Raw genomic sequence first — 25,909 nt, forward strand, 5'->3', positions numbered from 1 at the left:
CTTCATGTAATTCTCCTTCAATAGGGAACAATGTGTAAATTTTAAATCAGTTTTCCATAATTTTTCCCAATCTTCCATCATAATGTTGTGACCTAGGTCAGATGGCGATTTGTGTCAGATGGCCAGTTTGTGTCTGTGTGGGATCAATCCTCTCTGTGATTTTAGATTAAACAAGGATGGTAGAGATAAAGAAGATAAAGCGCTTAATCAGCACTCCCCCCCCCCCCCGTGTGTTCTCAGTCATCTTCTGGAAAGATATATATTCTTAGTTCTCAGTATCAGATCTTTGAACCCTTATGAACTTTGCAATTCAACTCTTCCAGCCTGAGGCTTCTTCAAGGGAGCCTTTCTCGTCTCCTGCCTTGGTTCCTCTAATATATTGGAGGCTTAGCCAGCCGCAGAGTGACTGTTGAAAAGGTGATACAAAACCTGAACCTTGGTATCCACGTCATAGAAGCATAGAATTGTGGAGCTGGAAGTGACCCAATGTGTTGTCTACCCCAGTCCCTGCAAGGCATGAATCACAGCTCAGATGGCCACCCAACCTCTGAGTGCGCAGAATAACTTCTCAGTGAGTTTGTTTCGCTCCCTGGGAATAGGATGGTCCAGATGTCAAAATGCTAAACTTTCTCCCAGCCACTTAGGCAGCAAAGACATAAAACGGTGCCCAGCCAGACATACAACCACCACCTGGTGTGAAGCAAACAAAACTCTGCCCACCTACAGAGAGAAAGCATGTACCAGTTATGTACCCTGTGGAACACCCTCCCTTCAGATGTGAAGGAAATAAGCAGCTATCCTATCCTTAAAAGACATCTGAAGGGAAGTTTTTAATATTTAATGCTGTACTGTTTTTAACATTTGATTGGGAGCCGCCCAGAGTAGTTGGAGAAACTCAGCCAGATGGGCAGGGTATAAATAATAATAATAATAATAATAATAATAATAATAATAATAATAATAATTGTAACAGGGTGAAAAGAAACCCCTGTGTCTTGTAGAGGCTCAAGGTAGCTGATGAGCGGAGATGAGAAAACTGTCAGGAACACCCCTGCCTGCTTGTGCCTGCTGGGCCGCAGGCAGCCAAGCACACAGGTGTGAACCCTGATAGGATTGGGTCAGGAGCCGAATTCTGCCGTTCATCCAGATGCAGGCCCAATAAAGAAGCAGAGGCAATTTGCAGGCAGAGGGCTGAGTCAAGAAATCTGTCTCGGGCAGGGTTTGGAGTGCAAGAACAAAGGCACAGGCAGTTGTGGAGCAATCTGATGGTTTGCCCAAGAAGGAGCCTGGCATGACCTCACTGCCGCTGCTACGGAGAACGATTTGGAAACAGGCCACGTCAGAAGAAGCTTGTGCAAAACAACAGTGGAGCAATAATGGGGCCCTGAGTCCCTCTTCTTGCAGGCTCATCCTGACTCTTCATGAGGAGGACCAAGCCCAGGGTGCTCCTTGATTGAATTCAGCAGCTGGCATTGTTGGTATGTGTGGCCCCTGGGTCCTTTGCACTGGGCTCCAGATCTGCTGCCTTTCTGTCTCCCATTCAACCTTTCTTTCTTTCTTAATGCTTACAGGGGATCTTTCCCTCTGACAATTAGCCTAAATTTCCAAGCACACCAACAAATCAGTATATGCAAATTTGGCCCATGTGCCCCAAGTTCTGCAAGGACTACACTACCAGCCATGCGGGTTCAGCTCTGCCTCCACAGTCAGAGGCAGCAATGATTCTCTTTTTTTAAAAAAAATAATATTTATTGAATGCTTTTATGTTACAAAAAACATTACAACCATACTACCACAAAATAGAAATGAGAAATAAAAATTACATACATCAATATTTTGTTCATTATTTGTTATTTGCCGTCTTATTTCCTCCCAAACATTCCATACAAAACATACACCCACACAAAGACACACACAACAAAATAGTGATAATAATGAAAATAAATATTTCTCCCCCTTTTATCTTACAAAATATTTTCTTCAGTTTTGACTTCCTGTCGAGTCCCTGCGCATGTATTTTATCTTACAATTGAATGTACACAAAACAATAAGCCTTTCTGTATAGATTTTTCAATACATTCAGAAAACATAATAAATCCTTAATTGTTGTCCACCTCCTTTTACTTCCTTTGTCACTCGAACGCTAGCACAGAGTCAAAACTATTATTGTATTTTTGAATGTATCTTCTATAACCATCCCACTTTCCTGCAAACTTTTGCTTTGAGTTACCTCTGAGTTTGCTAGTCAATTGCTGGACTAGACAGGCCATTGGCCTAATCCAGAAGGCTCTTCTTAGGTCCTTAGGTTCTTAAGCACCTAGCGAGGCCCCTGACTTCAGTCCACCCTGGTTGCTAACTCCAGAACCACTTCTCCAGACTGTGGTAGACCTTCCCTTGGGGCAGGCTGGGGAAACACTGGCAGATGGTGCAGAACCTCTCTGGCCAGCTATCATACAGCTTCACGGCAAAACTCCTCTTCCACTCAAAGAACCTCTGGTAGCGGCTCTCATTCATGCTGAGCAGGAAGTCTGCAAGTTCCTTCACAGAGCCAAAGTCGTCTACGTGGATGAAAGCATCACCAGGAATGAACTGCTGGTAATTGGCTCGGGGAGGCCCCATGACCACAGGCACAGATCCAGCCAGGAGGGAGTTCCTCCAGAGCTTCTCAGTGATGTAATCCCGGTGAACGGAGTTCTCAAAGGCCAGGTAGAACTTGTATTTGGAAATGGTGGGCAGTAGGCAGGCTGGGCAGAGAGGCTTCTTGTTTGCCCTCCCATACACATCAACCTTGATGTACTTGGACAGGTTCCTGAACAGTTGCGCTCTCTGTTGGGTATGGTGGTAGTGGCTGATGACCCATGACACAAGGCCAGATTTCTCTGGGATGTCCACCTCATCTGATGGTTGGGCGACGAGCTCCCCATAAGGGATGAAGATGTCGGAGTCCCGCCTGAACGTCATGGTCCAGTTGAAGACTCCATCCCACCTGGCTAGGTCATTGCTGTGTGAGGGGGACTCCAGGGAGAGCCACACCCACTTTTGCCCTGGGTGGGGCTTAGATGCAGGGGGGCGCGATCTGCGGTGCTGGAGTGCCCAGTGGTGGAAAACTACCACATCTGCTTGGTTGTAGAGGTTGCGGTTCCAGGTCAGCTGGCAGCCCTTAATAGAGCAAAGCGTGGCACAGGGATCGCCGGTGAGGTTTAAGGCATGGCCATAAGGCCAGTCCCAGATCAAGACCATCAGGGAACGGTTCTGTGCTTGAGTTCTGCTGGGGTTATGGAATGGCTGGGCAAGGAACGTCAAGTTCAAGAACACAGCGCCAAGCAGGAACATCGCGCCAGCAAATTTCTTCATGGTTATCATGGAGTAGGAGGCCATTGTGCAGGCAGGGGCCCCCATCCCCTTGCTCATTAAGCATGTGCTTAATTCTCCTGAATTCAAAAGTAAGCATTTCTTGTCCTTCAGTCAGGGTGGGCGCCAGAAAGCTGCAACAAAGAAGAGAAGAGGAGAGTCAACTCCAGGGAAACAAGTCCTAGACAGAAGCTTCCGTTTTTGTAAAGTTCGGTAGAAAGTTCTGTAGAAAGTTATGAGAAGCTGCCTTAGACCACACCAGTCTATAGTTGCCCATCTAGTCCAGTATTTTTCACACACTGGCTGGCAAAACCTCTGCAAGCTTCGCAGGGGAGGGTCTTTCCTAATGTCTGGTCTAAGTCTTGAAAATGAAGATGGTGGAGATAGAAGAATTCCCCACATCATGCAGAAACAAGCTTTTGGTTCTTCTTTCCAGCTTCCCTTGTGAAAGGGCAATGAACTGTTGAAATTCTTTGTTTTTCACAATGAAAAATGTGCATCCCTCATGCTTGCTGAGTGACAAACGAGGAAGTCCTCAGAGGTTTTGCACTCACTGTGAACTCACTCCTGTGGTGGCCAGAGGGGACATAGAGATGGACTCTTGGACTCAGTTTCCCTAATGGGAATATGTAAGATTGCTGTAAGGATTATAGCAAAGTGTTTTGCTTTACAAGTATGCTATACATATATGGAGATCCAATCAAAGCCAGTCCATACCATGGATGAACCAATGCATTAACGATCACTGGATCTCCTGATCAAGGTTTTAATTTGTTTAGCAGCAGCTCAGTGGAAGAAGGAGTAGATCTGAAGCAGTGAAAACCATAGGCTCGAGACTAACTGCGACAAACCACCCAGTTTATTAATGTAGAAAGTGCAGTAGTTATCATAGAAGTGTTTAGGATATCTACACACATGGAGGATGGAGCAAGCTTGTTTTCTGCTGCTCCAGAGGGTAGGTCTGAACCAGTGGGTTCAAATTGCAAGAAAGAAGATTCCGACTAGAAAGAACTAGGAGGTTCCGACTAGGAAGATCTTTTAGACAGCATTTGCTCCTCAACAGGGGAATGAACTCCTTTCAAAGATGGTGGGGTCTGTTTCATTGGATGTTCTTAAGCAGAGGTTGGATGGACCTCTATCAGGGATTCTTTAGTTGAGATTCCTGCATTTCAGGGGGTTGGGCTAGATGACCCTGGGGGCCCTTCCAACTCTACAATTCTATGATTCTATGAATTGATAGGAAATAAAACAGGTTCCATGGGACGTGGGTGGCGCTGTGGGTAAAAGCCTCAGCGCCTAGGGCTTGCCGATCGAAAGGTTGGCGGTTCGAATCCCCGCGACAGGGTGAGCTCCCGTCGCTCGGTCCCAGCGCCTGCCAACCTAGCAGTTCGAAAGGGCTCCCGGGTGCAAATAGATAAATAGGGACAGCTTATTGGCGGGAAGGTAAACGGCGTTTCCGTGTGCAGCTCTGGCTCGCCAGAGCAGCGATGTCACGCTGGCCACGTGACCCGGAAGTGTCTTCGGACAGCGCTGGCCCCCGGCCTCTTGAGTGAGATGGGCACACAACCCTAGAGTCTGTCAAGACTGGCCCGTAGGGGCAGGGGTACCTTTACCTTTAAAACAGGTTCCATGGAATTAAATATTTGAAAATAAAGCAACTTGCATATAAATTGATTTAATCAGCGTAAATTAATTCAAGTTTTAGTAATGGTTGTTGTTGTTGGCATCTGTTTGTGAGAAAGGCTTTGGTGTGAAAGTGGTGTGAACTCCTTAATAGCGTTGATCAGACAATCAGTCTGAGTGAATGATATAACTTCTCCTTACTGCGTTCAGCCCATCTTGCTCTGACATATTAGATCAAAGAAAGAGCCGCGGACCTAGCAGTCCAAGTCCGTATAGTTAAAGCCATGGTTTTCCCAGTAGTGATGTATGGAAGTGAGAGCTGGACCATAAAGAAGGCTGATCACCGAAGAATTGATGCTTTTGAATTATGGTGCTGGAGGAGACTCTTGAGAGTCCCATGGACTGCAAGAAGATCAAACCTATCCATTCTGAAGGAAATCAGCCCTGAGTGCTCACTGGAAGGACAGATCGTGAAGCTGAGGCTCCAATGCTTTGGCCACCTCATGAGAAGAGAAGACTCCCTGGGAAAGACCCTGATGTTGGGAAAGACTGAGGGCACAAGGAGAAGGGGACGACAGAGGACGAGATGGTTGGATAGTGTTCTCGCAGCTACCAACATGAGTTTGACCAAACTGCGGGAGGCAGTGGAAGACAGGAGTGCCTGGCATGCTCTGCTCCATGGGGTCATGAAGACTCGGACACGACTAAACGACTAAACAACAACGACAAAGCATTGGAAAGCAAGCAGGAAGCCAGAAAGAAGAAAGGAACATGTTCCACCCACGCAAAAAGAACAAAGAAAACATCCTTCCTGAATACACCTTTCATAAGGATCAGGAACTGTCCAGGGAGCTGGACTTGTCCATGTGAGCGTCGCACACAGGCTCCACTCCATCTGGGAGGGGGAGCAAAGTAACTGGTCTCAGCAATTTTGAACAGTGGCTGCTGTTTCAGCACTTTGCTACACTCAGGTGGGGGCTCACCAGAATGCATGACACTTTCACTTTTCCTTTGGGCTGCATGATCTGTTTGCTGCAACTCTCTACCACAATGCCAGGGTCTCAGAAAGTAAGTACTGGCTCAGAAACATGACAGTGTTTCCTCCTTCTTACTCCTCCCACCATGTGCATTAAGATTACAGTCATAGCTTGGGCTACAGCCGCTTCAGGTTGCATTTTTTTGGGTTATGGATGCGCCGAAACCTGGAGGTACCAGAATGGGTTACTTCCAGGTTTCGGTGGTTGTGCATGCACAGAAGCGCTAAATCGCGCTTTGCTCATGCGCAGAGGCACCGAATCACAACCCGTGCATGCGCAGATGCGGATTGCAAACGCTGCGGGTTGCGAACATGCATCCCGCACGGATCACGTTCACAACCCAAGCGTCCACTGTACTGTAATTCAGGGGTGCCCAAATTTTTTTCAAAGAGGGCCAGATTTGATGTAGAGATGGGGGCCGACAAAGGTTGTTGTGCTTTTTTTTAGTAATAATAATAAATAATAATAAATTCTATTTATTAGGATTGAAGTGCTTTTTTTTTAAAGATTTGACCCCAATAAATAAACTGCCACAGAAGCTGGATAAAACAGGACAGGGGCGACCCAAAACAGACTTTGGACATGCCTGCTATACTGTAATTGCTGACTGTGCAGGCTAACAGGGTCCTCAATTAACAATGCAAAGAATATATTCTTTAAAAACTTGTGCATTTGGTTGTTTGGCTTCGTTATTTGCTCCTCCCTGATTTAGGGACTCTTTGGACTGAAAAGTGGTATATAGACTGTAGTGGTATCACCCAAGAGGTATCAGTACATAAAAACGTGATACAAAGCCACCTTATACCATCAGACCATTGATCATCTGAGCTCAGTATTGGCGACACTGACTGGCAGCTACTCTCTGGGATTTCAGGTAGGGGGCATCGCCAAGCCAACCTAGGGATGCTGGGGTGCTGAGGATTGAAAATGGGACCTTCTGCATGCAAAGTGAGCTAATGAGCTATTTGCTTTCCGGTTAGGACTATAGAGAGCTGCCTTATACCAAGTCAGACCATTGGCCCCATCCTTCTCAGTACTGTTCACTCTGACTGGCAGTAGCTCAATATTGTCCACCAGGCTCTCCTGGATATCTGGCCCCACCTGGAGAGGCTAGCGGGGCTCAAACCAGCGACCTTCCCTGATCTACAGCCCTTCCCATCCATACAGGTCCCCAAAGTAGCTCACAAGCGCAATAAAACAAGGGAAAACAATAGGAGCGGGTTAAAAACCAATAAGGAAGAGCAGTAAGCCATCAGCACCATTGTAAACCAAGACTCTGAGGATCAGAGATTTTAAATAGAAGCCTGCTCACACAAGCGAAGGCTGCCTATCTGAAGGCCAGGCGGGAAGGAAGTGGTGGTTCTAATGAAACGTGTTGGCTATATTAAGTGCCGAGGCCCCAAAACAGCTGGAGGGCACCAGTTTGGTGAAGGCTGGCATAAAACAAGCAGAAGGCTTGTGTAGAATGGGAAGGTTTAGGTGCATCTTCTGAATCAAGCCATGGTCCTACTTAGTTCCTGCTTCCTGGCAAAAAATAATAATAATTGTGTCCTGCCTAACAGGCACTCTTTAAAAAAACAAACCCAAAATCTTAATCGTACGGAAAAACACTTTAATGCATGAGATCTAAAGAGGAAAGCAGAGCTTGCTCAACCTGAGCATTGCACACTGACACAGCTCAATGAGAACATACCGGCAGCAGCCAAAAATATACCGTCACCTGCTATACTCTATATACAGTAGAAGGAACCACACCCTTACAGCAAAAGTTATTCTAACCCTCCTTTGTACTGTTAATAACATTCCCAGCTGTCGACGTTTCTGGTTTTGACTGCCGTTTCCCCTGGAGTAAGTCCCTCTAAGCTCAGTTGGACTTATTTCTGAATGGACAAGAATCAGTTTTCACATTCAGAAGTTTTACACCTGAGGTCCCGCCCTGGGGTTTCTTCTGACAGTTGCCTCTCAAGTTGATTGTGGTTTTTACTGTTAGGTTTCCACTCTCTTTTTGTTTGTATGACACCTAGAGAATTTGGTGTAGGAGACGTCTAATAGATATGATAACAGAATGGTGTCGTGCTTAAGAGTGCTGAACCTGGGAGACAAGGGTTCAAATCCCCATGAGGCTCTCTGGCTGGAACCTTGAGCTAGTCACGGCCTCTCAACCTGACCTACCCCACAGGGAGGGGGGATATTAACGCAATTTTCAAAAATGCAATTATCAATGTCTTTTTAAAGGGCATCTCCAGATGATCTGTATAAAGTGGTACCTTGGGTTAAGAACTTAATTCATTCTGGAGGTCTGTTCTTAACCTGAAACTGTTCTTAACCTGAAGCACCACTTTAGCTAATTAATGGGGCCTCCTGCTGCCACTGTGCCACCGGAGCAGGATTTCTGTTCTCATGCTGAAGCAAAGTTCTTAACCTGAAGCACTATTTCTGGGTTAGCGGAGTCTGTAACCTGAAGCGTATGTAACCTGAGGTACCACTGAATTGAGCATTCATCCTGATTTGTTTTCAGGGAGTGATCAGATGAATTTAGCTATTTATTGAGCATCTGTTCTGATATTTTTAATGCAGAGGTAAAATGATTTTGCAACAAAGCAACTGTTATCCCACATTTTCCAGTGTATTTTCCCATCACTTTCCTTATCTTTTTTTTTTTGTCAAATCTTCTTTATTAAGTTTTACATTGTCACTTTACATTCAAACCTTAAACATCAACATCATCATTTAGGATTCCTTAAATCCTTCGACTCCCCTCCGCCCTTCCATGGTGACCACTATCAACCGTTTTCACCTCCTTCTCTTATTTTCTCTATTTTTCTTAAATAGTCAATTTTTAGCATAATTTTTAGTACATTACAAGCATTACTCAAATCCTCTCAAAGTTTTTAGTTGTTTACGGTGTTCTCTTAAATACATTGTAAATTATTCCCATTCCTTCTTAAAGTTCTTCTCTTCCTGTTTTCTGATTTTCCCAGTCAATTTCGCCATCATCATTTTCCTTATCATGAAAAGTTTGGGTGTGTGCTGTTTTTGGGTAGGGGAATAGGGTTTTTTTGCACAAGAACCCCAAATCAACTATAATAGCACAACCTGAATTTGCTGGTATGTGAATGAATCTCATTCACAAATAGCAACAATGCGGAAGTAACCCAAATGTGTGAGATTTGGCAAGCTTTTAATCCTTACCTTAAAAAAAATTACTCTCCAAAACTGGATGAGAAAATGAAAGTTTCTCCATCTGAATGAAGCCTTAGCTGCAAATTTGGCAAAAGATGCTGGGTTTCAAAAGTGTGCAAAATGTGCCCATTCTAGAGGTAGACTAATGAGGACATGGAGGGGAGCGGATAGAGAGATTTATTTTCTCCTTCCTTCAGCTTTTCAGCTTATCATTTTAAAACAACACTGTCCTAAGAAAAAGCAAACAGGCAGCTTGATAAAATTCTTACCCCTCTCCCAGGGAGCTCCCCGCCATAGCAACATAAAATGCAAAAAGTCAGAGAGAGTAAAGCAGCAGAAAGCAATGAATCAAGTGCCACGTAAAATCCTACTTTAAATTTATATTTTTAAAAAAACAAAGTAGCACACAACTGCTAGCCCTTGGTTAACCAAACAACCAAACAACCCCAGGGGTCTCTTAGAACTGTGTTAATCTTTTTAAAAAAAGTAATTGCAATTCATTTTGATTTGATTTGATTTTTTTAAATAAATAAATAAATCTGCCTGGTTGGGGTTCAAGGCACCTAAACAAAAATATCAGGAAAAGCATTCCCATCAAACAACATAACCCCCCCCCACAGCTTAATTACCATGTTGCCCTCCTCGTCATAAGATGCTCGAAACCTCACGGATCCTTTCTTTTTCAAGAGGTCTTTTTTCTTCGGAAACAGCAACAGAGGGAAGCAGCAGCTGAGTAGGGGATCACAATCTCTTTCCTTTCCTTCTTCTTTTCTTCTTGGTAAGATTTCATCACCGGCGTCTTTCACACCCTGCTTCTACAGCGGTTTCCTGAAACTTCACATTGCGTTTTCATGTGGTTGGACACCCTCCCACACCAGTGCCTGGTCTTGCATGGCAGCACATGGCGGGGGGGGGGGGGGCGAGAACTTAGGCAACACTCAAAGGTGGAGTGGGTCTGATTAAGAAAACTTAGGGTGTGGGCAGCAGTGCTAGATCAAACCACAAGATTTTGTGGAGTGAGAGAACACCTAGTATATTTCCCCCTCACTCACTCACCCACCCACTCTCTCATAATGCCAGAGATTTGTGACATCCAACAGAACAGATTCAACCCAGACTTCTTCAAAAGATTAGTCTATGAAAGGAAACTCCCACCATCCCTGTTGGCTAGGCTGGCTGGGGGGGGGGGGCAGGTGTTGGCAGACCCAAAACATATGGGAAGATGTAGTGCCCTATTCCTGGTCTATTCTGACTGACAGCATCTCTCTGGGTTTTAAAACTGGATGGGGCCATTCAGAGAAGCTCTGAAGGGAACCCAGATCAGTTACCCCAGATGTAGAGGTTGCTGAGATGAGGCACTTCATGGATTCGCAGAATTGTAGAGTTCAAAGGGGTCCCAGAGGTCATCTGGCCCAACCCCCTGCAATGGAACGGGCTGCCTTGGAAGGTGGTGGGCTCTCCTTCTTTGAAGGTTTTTAAGCAGAGATTAGATGGCCACCTGTCATGTATGAGCTAGCTGAGATTCCTGTGCTGCAGGGGCTTCGACTAGAACAGGGTCCAGCAAACTTTTTTAGCAGGGGGCCGGTCCACTGTCCCTCCGACCTTGTGGGGGGCCGGACTATACAGTGGTACCTCGGGTTACAGATGCTTCAGTTTACAGATGCTTCAGGTTACAAACTCCGCTAACCCAGAAGTAGTACCTCAGGTTAAGAACTTTACCTCAGGATGAGAACAGAAATCATGTGGTGGCGGCAGCAGGAGGCCCCATTAGCTAAAGTGGTGCTTCAGATTAAGAACAGTTTCAGGTTAAGAACGGACCTCCAGAACGAATTAAGTTCTTAACCCGAGGTACCACTGTATTTTGAAAAAAATAATGAACGAATTTCTATGCCCCACAAATAACTCAGAGGTGCATTTTAAATAAAAGCACACATTCTGTAATGTAAAAACACACTGATTTCTGGACCATCCGCGGGCTGGATTAAGAAGGTGATTGGGCCGGATGCGGCCCCCGGGACTTAGTTTGTCTACTCATGGACTAGATGACCCACTGGGCACCTTCCAGCTCTGTGATTCTGTGCATTCCATAGAAGTATCCCATATTTCAAACACATGTGAACTGGGGGCCCCAACATAGTGTTGTAAACAATCTGCCCTTCTTCCCTTATGGGGTATCCAAGAGCCCGTATACAGTCCTTAAGTGGGTTCCCTGTCGGTAGGAGAAAATAACAGAGGCCAACCAGAGAATATTGAGAAGCAAAGAAGCTAGTAAGCCTGATCTTTATTAAAGCTGTTGCAACAGGGTTCTCCCCTCACATGCAGGAAAGGAGGAGGACCCAGGACCAAGGTGTGCCTGCCCATATATAGACATTTTAAATTCCCTGCCTTGGAGCTCAAGACCACCCCTCCATACATCATACATACATCACAGAAGGGGTGTAACCCAAGACCACCCCCCAGATACATCATACCTACATCACGGAAAAGGTGGTCTACAACAGAAATTTGAATGTTGTTATTTTCCTGTCTGCCAGGTTATCTGATAATGCCTTATCTGATTGCCTTTCCTGGTAGTCTGGCCATTCCTTTGAGATGGTGATTACCCATTTCCTGAGACAATGGGAAGGTTCCCTCACCCCCTCCCTCCTTGCCAAGAAAACATGTGGTTAGTTTGGGAGTCCAAATCGTTTCAGGGTGGTCATCCTGTGCTGCTCCAGACATGTGGTCCACATATCTATGATTGTGCTTGGTTGGTACATTTATGAACATTTATATATATATATATATATAAGACCTTTAATTTTTTATTAAAATAGTGTCTGCAGAATGCACTCAGACACACACATTGTGGGGCCTGGTAAGGCATGCTAGCCACCCCATTATTATTATTGTTAAAAGTTTGGGGCATGGGGACAAGACTCCCCTAAAATCTTTGGATTCATTAAAACTCCATAATTCCTGGCTATAGTAAATGTCGGAGTTTAATCAATGGATTTAGCAGTGTAAAAATAAAGACTGGACTTGTTTTCCTGGCACAGGCAGAGTCATTAAGCAGTCAAGAAAGCCATCAACAAGGCAGACACAGAGCAGGGAGACCCCACCCTGAGCTCTGGGTAATTAGCAAAAGGCAATCCCAGAGTTGGGGAGTTTCTAGAATTGCAGTAGGCAGTGAGGTAAGCGAACGGGGGCAGGGAGGAAATGTCCCTTTTGCAAGCCAGAACAGGAGGCAGGCAGCCTGCATTATGCTGCACAAAGGGCCAGACACGATGTTTGGGGTCTCTTGTAATCTGAGGCTGCCGCAATGAGAGAAACAGGACCCTCTTGGGATGGGAATGCTCTGCACTCTCTCCATAAAGATGCAGGTTGTATATATGCATAAATAAAACCATATACCATAAAGACAGCACAGATTCTGTTGTGCCTCATTGTCCAAAGAAAATACAGACCCTCATGGTGATTGTTGTTGTTTAGTTATTTAGTTGTGTCCGACTCTTCGTGACCCCATGGACCATGCCCAATACCCCTGGAATTTGTGTGTGGGTTTTTTGTGGGGGAAGAGTAGCTTTTGTGAGGGTTGAAGTTCTAGGTGTTCTTCTTGCTTTTGGGAGGGGAGTCTGAGCATCCCCAATCTTTCTTCTGTGAAATGGGTATTTTGTAGTGTCCACAAGAGTTTTCTAGACTTCCAGCTCCACCCCCGCTCTTCAAAAGGTTCATGACCACTGCACTAATGCCAATATTATGATGAGGGTGTTTGGAAGAGGTGCATGCAAAAGGATAGCAGGCTTTAAAAAATCAGGGTTTTATTTTGTTTCTTTTAAAAAGAGGCTTAAACCCCCCCCCCAACCAGATTTGTATCCCAGCCAGCTCTAAGTTGCCACTGTGAAAAGAAAAAGAGAGAACTTAGGGAACACTAAAAGGTGTCAGAGAGCCAGGTAAAGGTAAAGGTACCCCTGACCGTTAGGTCCAGTCGCGGTCGACTCTGGGGTTGTGGTGCTCACTTCGCTCTATACGCCGAGGGAGCCGGCGTACAGCTTCCGGGTCATGTGGCCAGCATGACTAAGCCACTTCTGGCGAACCAGAGCAGCGCACGGAAATGCCGTTTACCTTCCCGCCGGAGTGGTACCTATTGATCTACTTGCACTTTGATGTGCTTTTTTACTGCTAGGTTGGCAGGAGCAGGGATCAAGCAACGGGAGCTCACCCCGTCACGGGAATTTGAACCGCCGACCTTCTGATCGGCAAGTCCTAGGCTCTGTGTTAAAGGTAAAGGTAAAGGTACCCCTGCCCGTACGGGCCAGTCTTGACAGACTCTGGGGTTGTGCGCCCATCTCACTTAAGAGGCCGGGGGCCAGCGCTGTCCGGAGACACTTCCAGGTCACGTGGCCAGCGTGACATCGCTGCTCTGGCGAGCCAGAGCTGCACACGGAAACGCCGTTTACCTTCCCGCTAGTAGGCGGTCCCTATTTATCTACTTGCACCCGGGGGTGCTTTCGAACTGCTAGGTTGGCAGGCGCTGGAACCGAGCGACGGGAGCGCACCCCGCCGCGGGGATTCGAACCGCCGACCTTTCGATCGGCAAGCCCTAGGTGCTGAGGCTTTTACCCACAGCGCCACCCGCGTCCCAAGCCACCCGCGTCCCAGGCTCTGTGTTACCAGGGTTCAAATCCCCACCTGGCCACAAAGCTCACTGAATGACCTTGGGCCAGTCACTGCCTCTCAACCTAGCCTACCTCACAGGGTTGCTGTGGGGATTAAATTGTGGGGGGATCATGTACACCAACTTGCACCCGTTGGAGAGAAAGGTGGGATATAACTGTGCCATGAATAAAGTAAGTTTCATGAATTTCAGACGTGAGAGAGAACTTGAATCACTGTCCTCAGATTAATCACTGGTTCCACAATTTGGAGCAATATTTCCTCCCTGCAGCTGCCCTTGAAATGTTGACCATTGATGACGGTCCTGGTCAGGTCGTCCAGATGAAGCAGACGGGTTTTTAATAGTAGAGTGTCATGAATCTTTTGCCAGTCACCGGCATTTCCTACCATTCCCCCCAGGAGGCGCTCTTGTTCCTGAATTTGGCATTCAGCTCTAACAAACGTCAGCTGAAAGTGGCAAATTCATTGGCAAGAGCGCCACCTGCGAGAAAGAAGGGGGGGGGGAAATCCCTGTTTTTCACAAAGAGTGCTAAAAACTGGGTCTGCATTTGTTCGTTTGCTTTGTTTACCCCTGATTTCCCTTGCACTGTTGTTTCCACGGCGCTTGGATTTCGAACTGTAAGTTCCTGGGGCAGAGAACTATTCCCTTTTGTTCTGTTAAAAGGGTCATGCGCACTGATGGCCCTACAGCAACATTTTTTAAAATGACATTTCTGGGGGGGTGCGGGGAGGAGGAAAGTATGTTTGCAGTGGCAACCCTTGAAAACTTGCTGAGATATGCCCCTCCTTATCCTCTGGTACCATTGTTTAATCTCACGAGGGTGAATCTTTGCCGGATGCAATTTCTTCTTTATCAGATTCCCCAATGAGAACAAAAATGCTGCGCTCACGCTGACCCTTCTGCGGCTCTCCCCTCCAGAGCACAAAAAGCAAAATGCCACCGCAAAGCCACCACATCTGCAACATCCCGGCCATATCCATCATTCTCTGCCCAGGTGGGCCACTCCCCAGGGTGCCCACCCTCCGGTTCCCCGGAGGACAAGTCTCTTCTGCACATGATCTTTTACACCTGACCCAGCACTTCAGCTGGGCGCCTGAGCCCCCAGAGGGAATAGCAGCTGGGAGGACATGTTTTGTGACTGCCCTAAATTGGCTGCCGAAGATCTGGAGGAAACACGTGAAGGTCGTGTATGACCTGAAGATTATTTTTAAGAAGCGCCTGCCTGGGTTGGATCAAATATCCACCTGGTTTCCAGCTGCTGCCGGATATCTCCAGTCCAGAAAGTTCCTAGTCAAGGATTAATCAGACATCCATCCCTGCTCTTTCCTCTTAGCACCTGCTGTTTAGGGTATATTGTATAAGAACCTAGGAAGAGCCCCACTGAATTGGGCTAAAAACCCACAGAGTCCAGCATCTTGTCCACACGGTGGCCAAGGTCAAGCCAGCAAGCAGGACTTGGGCACAAGAGTCCTCTCTCCTCCTGTGGGTACCTGATACAGTGGTACCTCGGGTTACAGACGCTTCAGGTTACAGACTCCACTAACCCAGAAATATTACCTCGGGTTAAGAACTTTGCTTCAGGAGGAGAACAGAAATTGCATGGCAGCGATGCAGCGGCAGCGGGAGGCCCCATTAGCTAAAGTGGTGCTTCAGGTTAAGTACAGTTTCAGGTTAAGAACGGACCTCCGGAACAAAGTAAGTACTTAACCCGAGGTACCACTGTATTCAGAAGCATTGCTGTCTCTAACAGTGGAGACAGAGCAGAGCAGTCATGGCTAGTGGCAGGGCTTTCTTATTTTTATTTTTTTCTGGAACTCACCTGGAACTCAGTTCTGGCACCTCTCAGGTGGGTGCTGTTGCCATTACAAGAGAACGAGGGAGGCCTTCATGCTGAATTCTGGCACCTCTTTTTTCTAGGAAAAATAGCACTAGCTAACTAGTGGGCACTGATACCCTCCTCCTCTGTGAATTGGTCTAATATTCTTTTAAAGCCATCCAAAGTTGTTGGCCACTGCTGCCGCCTGCGGGAGCAAGTTCTGTAGTTGGAATATGCACTGTGTGAAGAAGGACTTTCTATCTGTCCTGAACTTCCCCTATTCAGCTTCATTGATTGACCACGGTTTCTAGCAATGAGAGGGAGAAAAGCTTTTCTCTGTCCACTTTCTTCATGCCACATTTAATTATATACACTCCTACCAGGTCACATTTCACTCACCTTTTCTCTAAACTAAAAAAGGTCCAAATTCATTTCCCCATAGGGGTGTCGTTTCATCTTCTTGATATTTTTGTTTACCCATTTCTGACCCTTTTCTAACTCTACAATAGCCATTCTGTGGTACGTCTGATCATGGACACGAAGGCCTAAACAACTGTCCTTGTTTGAAGGAACTGAAGGAAGGGGTTGAAGGAATTGTTGTCTGCACCACAAAATACCCATTTCACAGAAGCAAAAATGGTGATGGCCAGGATGCTGTAATGGTTAGAGTGTCAGATGATGACCTGGGAGACCAAGGTCCAAATCCCCACAGCCATGGAGCTTACTGGGTGACCTGGAGGGACCAGTCATTGCCTCTCAGCCTAACCTACCTCACAGGGTTATTATGGGGATTAAATGAGGAGTGGGAGAACCATGTGACCACCTTGAGCTTGAAAAGAAAGCGGGATATGCATGCAATGCAATGGTGCTCAGAACGCCTCCCTTACAGGAGGCAAAACACCCCCACCCACCCCCAAAACAAATAGACAGCAGCAAACACAGGGGAAACAAGAACACCTTCCTCTCCCTACCCCCCCCCCCAAAAAAAAGAGGGACTCAGGCCAAACCACACACCAACCTACTCAATTAAGAAGAAATAGTGTTGGGCAGAGGGTTTTGGTGGGTCCCCAAAAGCTATATGTGAGGTCACTGTGGTACCCAGTGGGTGCCATGTTGGAGGCTACAGAACTAGAGGCTGTACACTGCTGTCATGACTAGTAACCATCTCAAATCTGGCAGTTCTCAACTGGGAGAGAGTGAATCTGGTTTAATACCAGGTTGCTTTTCATAGTATAGACAGAGCTTGAATGTTCTCCCCCCACAGCAGTGGGGGAGAGTTTGACTTTTAGAAAAGGATGCCAGCGTCACTTAGCTGTGAAGAGCCTCAAATGCCTCCGTTTTGGAAGTGCAAGGTAGTCCATAAATCCCCAAATGACAATAATATCAGGAACAAATAAAAAAAACATGTTTTACCTTTTCCCTCCATCATCATCATCATCATTTTGTTAATGTTTATTGCTGAATTTTGTTCTTCCTCTCTGCTGCGTTGAGGATAAGCATCTGCAGACACAAGTGAGAAGCAAATAATGAATTGTACTAATAGATAGGAAGGCTTGCATGATGCTCACTGCGATGTTATCCCAGGGCCTGGCAGAGACATTCCCACATTTCCCTTAGCCTGGTTTTTCCAATGCAGAGTGTGAGCGGGTTGCAATCAGGCATTTGGATGCTACATTTATTTTCATGCTGGCTGGGATTTGGTTCTGCTTTCGGTTTTAAATTAATATTTATCATGGATGCAGTTTTTCAAAAGGTTCCCTCCCCCCCAGAAAAAGAACTCCCTTTTAGAGTATTATTAATTTAGAATTCCTAATAAATTAAACATTAACCAGTATTATAAATATAAATTATCATCCTTATCAATTAAACAACAATTGCAGGGGGTTGGACGGGATAATCCTTGGGTAAATTCAACTCAACAGTTACATGATTCTAATTTAGAAGTACAGCAACATTAAGAATGAGCTGTGTATGCAACCCAGCTATATTTAAAAGTAAACCCACTGAAAAAATATATATATAATTAAAAATTGTCCAGTAGCACCTTGTTGTTGTTTAGTCGTTTAGTCTTGCCTGACTCTTCGTGACCCGATGGACCAGAGCATGCCAGGCACTCCTGTCTTCCACTGCCTCCTGCAGTTTGGTCAAACTCATGCTGGTAGCTTCGACAACACTGTCCCACCATCTCATCCTCCGTCGTCCCCTTCTCCTTGTGCCCTCCATCTTTCCCAGCATCAGGGTCTTTTCCAGGGAGTCTTCTCTTCTCATGACGTGGTCAAAGTCTTGGAGCCTCAGCTTCAGGATCTGTCCTTCCAGTGAGCACTCAGGGCTGATTTCCTTCAGAATGGATGGGTTTGATCTTCTTGCATTCCACGGGACTCTCAAGAGTCTCCTCCAGCACCAGAATTCAAAAGCATCAATTCTTCGGCGATCAGCCTTCTTTATGGTCCAGCTCTCACTTCCATACATCACTACTGGGAAAACCATAGCTTTAACTATACGGACCTTTGTTGGCAAGGTGATGTCTCTGCTTTTTAAGATGCTGTCTAGGTTTGTCATTGCTTTTCTCCCAAGAAGCAGGCATCTTTTAATTTCGTGGCTGCTGTCACCATGGAACCCAAGAAAGTAAAATCTCTCACTGCCTCCATTTCTTCTCATTCTATTTGCCAGGAGGTGTTGGGACCAGCGGCTATGCTCTCAGTTTTTTTGATGCTGAGCTTCAGACCATATTTTGTGCTCTCCTCTTTCACCTTCATTCGGTAGCACCTTAGAGACCAACTCAGTTTGTTCTGGGTCTGAGCTTTCGTGTGCATGCACACTTCTTCAGATACACTGAAACGGAAGTCACCAGACCCTTATATATAGTGGGAGGGTGGGGTGGGGTTTTTCTCAGGAGGGTAGTGGGAGATGGGTGATTGACTCAATGGTTATGGTAAACCTGTGGAGGACTGTTAAGGACTGCAATTAGTCCTACAGAAAAAAAGCACGGGATAGTATGCAGATGACTAGCATATATAATGAGACAGGAATCCAATATCTCTATACAGACCAGGTCTCTCCATAGTTTTCAGTTTAGTGAGAAGTTGTAATTCAGCAACTTCTCAAGTCTGTTTCTGAAATTCTTTTGTAATAAGAACCCCAAGTGAATCATGCCCATTCAATGGGTCTACTCTGAGCAACACTATCATGTGCCGCACACCCAAACCTGCACAGAAGCTTAAATATGGATCTGCACATTAAATTTAAAGCACAAGTCTCTGCTCCCCCCTCCCTGCAACCCTGGAAACTGTACGGTGGTACCTCGGGTTAAGAACTTAATTTGGTCTGGAGGTCTGTTCTTAACCTGAAGCACCACTTTAGCTAATGGGGCCTCCCGCTGCTGCCACACGATATCGGTTCTCATCCTGAAGCAAAGTTCTTAACCCGAGGTACTATTTCTGGGTTAGCGGAGTCTGTAACCTGAAGCGTCTGTAACCTGAGGTACCACTGTATGTGCTTCGTTAAGGATGTTGGGAATTGTAGCTCTGTGGGTGGAGAAGCTAGAGTTCCCAGGATTCTTTGGAAGGCGATGAGGAGTCCCGGGACTTTATACAGGGGCCGTGATTCTACCTCGACCACCTAACAAGGTCCTAGCACCTTAAATGCTGACCCATTCCCTATTAGGGCCGAAGCTTCCTTGTGCAGCAGCCCACGCCATCATGGGTTATTTAATTAGCAGATTAATTGTGACATATAATCTTTCAGGAGAGAGGGAGAAGCGGGTATCTGCAGGAAATGCTTTTTAAACAGGGCTGCAGAGTGAGAGTCAATCTGTTCCTCTCCCGCCACCAGGTCTTTGTCGGGGCGGAGGGGGGTGACGCCGGCTGGTAATCCATTCGGTGATCCAGGAGCGCAAATCTTCCTTTATCCCTCTCCCGGAGTCCGCGCCCCCGCCCAGCTGAGCCGGAGCTGCTGCTGCTGCTGCTGCTGGGCTGCCTCTTTAAGAGGGGGGGCCTGGCGCTGGGATAGGGGCGGGCTAAGAGGCTTGCAAGGCAATGCAGCAGCAGAACACCGGAGACTGGCAGGCACAGGCAGGCAGATGTGTGCTCGGTAATGAAAAGGGGAGATAGCCAGGGGCCCCGCTTCCTTGGAAAGCTAAATGAACCGGCAGTTTCTCAATTGCATGTTATCGGGGTTGGCTGTTTGGGTGGTTGTTGTTGCTGCAGCTGCCTTGCACCGGGTTGCAAAAGGCTGATTCCCAGCTCTCCCAGCCCCGCTCCATTTTTTTAAAAAAGGGTGCCTGATAATATCCGCTTTCCTTCCCACCCCTGATCTGCAGGAGACAAAGCCGAAAGCTCGCCAGGCCGCCGCTATTGCCGCTGAATCAAAAGCCGGCTTTTATTTCAATTTCGGGCGGGGGGAGCCGGGGAGCGTCGGCTCAGAAGACCTCTCGGTAGGCCGGGCTGTGCCCCCAACTTCTCTCCCCACCGATTTGCCTCCGCTGCCCGCAATGCTTTGCAGCTGATGCCTCGCCGGAGCAGCCAAGATGGGGTTTTTGCACCAGTTGTATCTCTTGCTATGGAAGAATGTTACCCTCAAGCGACGGAGTCCGGTTAGTAGAGGGGGGCCCGGGGGGGGGGTTGTGCGGGGGGAGTTGGCGGAAGGGTTTTCTTTTAGGGGGGGGAGAGTTATCTTCAAAGAGCTGGGACTGGAATGCTGGTGGGAGTGGGCGGGCAGGATTGGAACTCACCCCCCGCAACACCGTTCCGTTTATTTTTAAGCACCGGGGCTGCAAGGCCCCCGGAGGACCGGGAAGGCTGTGAGCAAGTATGGTTTGCTTTTTTCTTAAAAAAGACAATTTTCTACTGGGGTTAGGAAAGACCCTTCCCCTAAAAAAGCCACAACTCCATTAAGGCCGCAAGTGGAGTAATGGGGTGCTGAGAGAAAGCCACCCCTTCGTATTAGTCTGTGTTTGGGATAGGGGTCTCTCACCTTCCGCCGCCCCCCGCCCCCCCCCCCAATACCCACTTATGGTTTGACTACAAGAAATGAGATTTGTGATGATGCTTCCATCCCCACTCTGTTTTGGGTGCAGGAAAAGCACTCCTGTTTCCTTGATTAGCATGAGAAGGACCCCCCCCTTAATTAGGAGGTGGTAAGGATCTCAGTGCTGTTTTGGGTGTTGGGGGGGTGCTCCTTGCTTCCTCAATAGACCCTGCCCTCCCCACCACTAATTTTTAGTAATTTCTTGCAGTTGTTGCAGATTAACCTGCAAAAGCTTGGTGAGGTTGAATCTTCCAGTTTCGGAATGTGGTCATTCAACATTGCATCCACATTTGGGGTGTGATTTCTCCTTGCTTCCCCCCCCCCCCCACACACTTTTCACCTCCTAAATGTGAGGCAGAAAGGTGAACAGGGCTGAAGAAAGCATTTCCTTGCACCACACATTGTTAACCTGTGGAACAGCTTGCCCTGTGGTGCTTATGTGGCTCAAAAGAAGGGATAGATGGGGTTATTTTGGAGAGGGGTATCTACTAACTGCACAGTTCAAAATGTATCTCTCTTAAAATATTTGTGGGTTAAAAAAATAATAATAAACATATCCAACCATTTTTACCCCACTCTCCTATGTAAAAGGTATGAGAAGCATGTAATGGGTGCATTCCAGTTACTTAGCTCAGTTGGTAGAGCATGGTGCTGATGATGTCAAGGTTGCAGGTCTGATCCTCATATGGGAAAGCTGCGTATTCCTGCATTACGGGGTTGGACTAGATGATCCTCGGCATCCCTTCCAACTCTAGGATTCTGCTTATTTTTTGGGCAGTGCCACCCCTGTGTGTGTGGTGAGAATAAGTTTTAATTTTTCAGGAAAGCTGTAGGGCTGCCGTATAACATTTTGTCTCCTTAAAGAGTTTGGCTACGCTAGGCAGTGTCTGAATGGGGCTCTTTGGGTCCCTTATTTGTCTTGAAGAATACTGGGGTGCACCATTCAGATAGCTTCACTGACACCTTTAAAAGTTGGGTCATTTTAGGAGGATGGAGGCTAAGGTGAGATTTAAATCCAGTTTTCCCCCTGGCCTGGGTCTATATTTAGACTCGCTGGCATGCAGAACTCCTTGCCACAGGAATTCTTGATTGCTTGTAAAATTCATGTGCCTCTTTAAATGAAGGATAAAAGGAATAGTCATAGCAGCAGCCGCTGGTTATGATAACCTTCCAGCCTCCTTTACCAGAGAGAGTAAATTTTCTAGTTACTAGTTGCTGGGCATCAACAGCAGCATGGGATGGATATTCCCATCATGCTTTGCTTGTGAGCCTCCCTGGGGCATTTGATTGGCCAGTGTCTGTTGGCAGAATACCGATCAGATGGACTGCTGATCTGGCTTAAGAGTGCCTTTTTTTTAATGAGGGATATATAATTCTCCCTCTTTTAGAAGGAGTTGCCTGGCCTTCTAAATATAAAAAAATATAAAAATATGGAGGCATAGGTTCTGTGGTTTCCTTTCCAAAAGTGAAGCACAACCAGCCCTGATCCCAGGCAGTTGCCCTGTCTCGAGACAGAGCAGGATAGCGCAAGGCTGTGGAAATTTTCCTGTGGCATGCCATGGTTGAGATTTTGGCTGCGATCTGTTTCCCTCCCTCTGACGGCACAGCGGCCTGGTGGCTGCTTGGCCTCCAAAGCCTGGCAGGTGGTCTATTTATAAACAATATAGGATAAAGAGTGGGGGCAGGGAGGCTGCCAGCACCCATCCATCTATCCATCCCAATCTCTGCTGTGGGCACCACCTTTGCAAAAGCAGTGCTCTGGTGCTCCTGCACCTCTCACCTGTGCGTAGCCATGGTGCAGGTGTGCCCCTCCTCAGATTATCAACATCCTCTTCCATATGTTGTTTGGAGAGAAATACTTTCTGTTGCTGCACAGATCAGGCTGGCTGTGACCAGCTGCGGGTCCCTGCTCTGGGGTGCCTCTTAACTGACATCTCCCACGTGCCACCTGCCCAAGCAGCCAGGTCTTGTTGCTCCGCCGCTCTACCCCCCCCCCCCCAATTCCCTGACTGTGACAATCTTATGTGGGTCAGGTCTGTCTCCCTCCCTCCTCCCTCTCCATTTATTTTTAAAAATCTCTTCTTTCCCTACTTGTCAAACCATCCAGTGCAGCTTTGCTTGATGTTATATATGAGAAAGATTGAGAGAGAGGTGGGAAATGATTGGGGCTTTATCCTGACCCTTGCTAGATTCCTCCTTCCTTTCGCCCCCACGCCGCCAAGTGTATGGATTCATTTTGAGAGGGGGGTCTATCTTGTCCCACATTACTTTAGTCGGCAACCAAATTTGCTGGGAGGCTGTTTTGAGAAGGGGGATTGTGGGAAGTGGGGTGGGGGAGACGAGGGACAAAGCCCTTCTCAAACCGCCCCCTGGCAAAGTAGCCTGCTGAGGCTGCCACTTTTCATACTTACTTTGATACCTCTGAGTTGGCGCCACCAACGCCTTTTAAAGGGGCTGGATTTGTCCGAAGAGTTTGTGACCTTCCATTTGATCCAAAGTATGGGGGTCTCAGGAGTTAGGAAGAAGAGCTCTGTGCATCTGCACTGGGCACTCGAATAACAGGGCAGGGCTCAGCCTTGGTATTTAAAAAGAGATTCTAAAGCTCAGGTGTTGGCCTTTCTTCCAGTGGTTTCTACCTGCGTCCTGTATGAGTTTGGGGTACTGCCACATTTCCTAGTTCAGCCTTCTTGTCACTGCGCTGGAATCCTCTGCTGAAGCGAGGCAGCAAGGGGCATTGATTTTCCTTTCTTCCCTTTAATATATGTGCATTCTAATGAAGGACTTTTGCAGGATGAACCCAGATCTTCCTAGGTAGCCAGCGTAATATTTTGCTTCTGGGGTGATTAACTCTGCGGAGAGCTTGTTAACAAAACAAAAGTAGACTGGGGCCAGGCCCTCAGGGTTGGAATCTGTTTCTGGGGCCTGGGTGGTACAGAGAAAGTACCTCTGAGCATGTTCTGAGTACCTTGGTTTTGTCGTTGAATAACTCCACACAGCTAGGATGTGGAAATGGTGCTTGTGAGTCTGACTGCGGCTTTCAGGAGGGTTTGATCATAGAATTGTAGAGTTGGAAGGGACCATGAGGGCAATCTAGTCCAACCCACAGCAATGCAGGAATCTTTTTGTCCAGTGTGGTGCCCAAACCCACAACTCTTATACTACGTCTCATGCTCTGCTGAACTATTCCCATAATTTATTCTCTTGGAATAAACCAGTGGTCATAACTGCGCAGTGATGGTTCAAGCTTGTCTATGTTGTTAGGTAAAGAGGCATTATCACCGAAAGAGGCTCAGTTGCTGCTTCAGCTAAGCATACATGGTGGCCTTGTTGCCCAGAGATCTGATTTCTTATGATTTTTGACTTCTTCATAAACCATCCAGAGTTAGGGGTGAGCAGTGCAGTGGCCAGGTTTCCTGGTGGTACCAAATAGTTCGTGGTGGTTAAAGCAAAAAGGAATTGTGAGGTGGTCTTATCTCCAAACTGGGTGAAAGAGTAGCAGAATGGCAAATACAATTCATTGTAAGCAAGTGTAAAGTGATGCACATTAAGACACACAAAAATTACCTAATTTCACTTACACACTTGTGGGGTCTGAAGTGGTGGCGACTGACCAGGAACGAGACCTGCCAGTATCAGAATTATATAAATCTATATCATTGCACTTGGAATGCTGCATACAGTTCTGGTTGCCCTGCATAAAAAAATGAGATTGTAGGTGCAGGAAAGAGTGAGCAAAATGATTCAGGGGAATGTTTGACGCTTTTCGGTTTAGGTGTGGGGTGTAGAATGTTGAGTAAGCCTGCGGTGGAGGGTTGGAGGTGCATGATGTAAGTAAAACGATGCGTTGTGTGGAGAAAGCCAAGAGGGGTAATATTAAAACCTAGCTGGGGCATCAATTAAATCAATTAGCAGTCAATTCAGGACAGGTGAGAGGAAGTTGCTCTTCACACAACACATAACTACAAGTAGAATGCGAAGATGCCCTTTTGCCCACATTGTGTGTTTTTGTGTGTGTGGCAAGGTGTATTTACCAGCGTTAGCTGCAGTGTAGAAATTGAGCCTTCCTGTGCAACACATTGCCTTTGTGGGTGCAACAGGGGCCTACTGCTATATTGGGTTTTCTGCCTATTGGTAGGTTTTTATTCTGTTTGCTGACTTGGTGTGTTATTGCATCCGCGAGAGGTGGTGCGCTCTCCTTCCGTGGAGGTTTTTAAGCAGAGGTTGGATGGCCACCTGCCATGCAAGATCTAGTTGAGTTTTCTGCATTGCAGGGGGTTGGAACTGATGACCCTCAGGGTACCTTCCAACTCTACAGTTCTGTGGTTCTGTTCTTCCTCCCTCCTGCAGTTTCCAGGAACTGGCATTCAGAAGCGCCACTGCAGGGGTCAGCAAACCTTTTCAGCAGGGGAGCGGTCCACTGTCCCTCAAACCTTGTGGGGGGCCGGACTATATGGGGGGGGAATGAACGAATTCCTATGCCCCACAAATAACCCAGAGGTGCATTTTAAATAAAAGGACACATTCTACTCATGTAAAAACACGCTGACCATCCGCAGGCTGGATTTAGAAGGCAGTTGGGCCAGGTACGGCCCCTGGGGCTTAGTTTTCCTACCCATGTGCTACTGCCTCTGACTTCAGAGGCAGAGCGCAGCTATTGTAGCTGGAAGCCATGGCTAGCCTTCTCAGTGAAATTGTGCAATCCTCTCTTACAACCATCTGAATTGGTGGCCTTCACTGCTTCCTGTGGGAGTTCCATCGTTTAACTATATGCTGCGTGAAGAAGTCCTTTCTTTTGCCTGTCCAAGATTCAGTTGCTTCATTGGATCTCTCTGAGTTCCTCTGTGTGTGTGTGTGTGTGTGTGTGTGTGTGTGTGTGTGTGTGTGATTGCAGTTTGATTTAGGTGCTAATTAATTTCTGTGTGAGATATTTTTGCTGGTTTCGCTAGCAAACGTGTGGTGGAGTTAGCATTGCAGGGTTGGGCACTAGCCAAGTAACAGCTACACCCCAGCAGGGGGGCCCTTTTTGCAAGAGTCCCTGGGATCTGCTTCAGAGAGCGCACCGACCCCCTGAGAGACGGCACTGACCCCCAGGGAGTGGGGCCTCTTGCAGGGGTCCTCCAAGCATGAGTGAACAGTGTTATGCAGCAGCAAAAAAGGCCAGTTCTATTCAAGGCTGCATCAATAGAAGTCTAGAACCCAGGACAAGGGAAGTCATAG

The 25,909-nt window shown here is 46.9% G+C and overlaps 2 protein-coding genes and 1 long non-coding RNA gene across 4 annotated transcripts in view; 1 reads left to right on the plus strand and 2 right to left on the minus strand.

The window, feature by feature from the left end:
* LOC144326116 (uncharacterized) overlaps positions 1 to 25,909 on the minus strand; it is a 276,840-nt gene that overhangs the window by 55,945 nt on the left and 194,986 nt on the right. The window lies entirely within an intron of this gene.
* FUT7 (fucosyltransferase 7) lies at positions 1,792 to 10,015 on the minus strand. Its single transcript, XM_028715484.2, has 2 exons — positions 9,824 to 10,015; positions 1,792 to 3,485 (listed from the first exon to the last, which is right to left on the minus strand). The coding sequence occupies exon 2, from the start codon at positions 3,409 to 3,411 to the stop codon at positions 2,353 to 2,355; it is 1,059 nt and encodes a 352-aa protein (XP_028571317.2). The 5' UTR covers positions 3,412 to 3,485; positions 9,824 to 10,015; the 3' UTR covers positions 1,792 to 2,352.
* Positions 19,687 to 25,909, plus strand: part of ABCA2 (ATP binding cassette subfamily A member 2) — a 108,093-nt gene continuing 101,870 nt past the window's right edge. For both annotated transcript variants that reach the window (XM_028715872.2, XM_077922459.1), the window contains exons 1-2: positions 19,687 to 19,756; positions 19,986 to 20,258. In XM_028715872.2, the coding sequence (XP_028571705.2) occupies positions 20,193 to 20,258 (66 nt within the window). In that variant the 5' untranslated portion in view covers positions 19,687 to 19,756; positions 19,986 to 20,192. The remainder of the gene's footprint in view (positions 19,757 to 19,985; positions 20,259 to 25,909) is intronic.

Source organism: Podarcis muralis, chromosome Z (genome assembly GCF_964188315.1).
Source record: "Podarcis muralis chromosome Z, rPodMur119.hap1.1, whole genome shotgun sequence".
Classification (NCBI taxonomy): Eukaryota; Metazoa; Chordata; class Lepidosauria; order Squamata; family Lacertidae; genus Podarcis; species Podarcis muralis.

Excerpts from the sequence above, each read along its gene's own strand:
- FUT7 (XM_028715484.2), bottom strand. The coding sequence starts at position 3,411 with ATGAGCAAGGGGATGGGGGCCCCTGCCTGCACAATGGCCTCCTACTCC.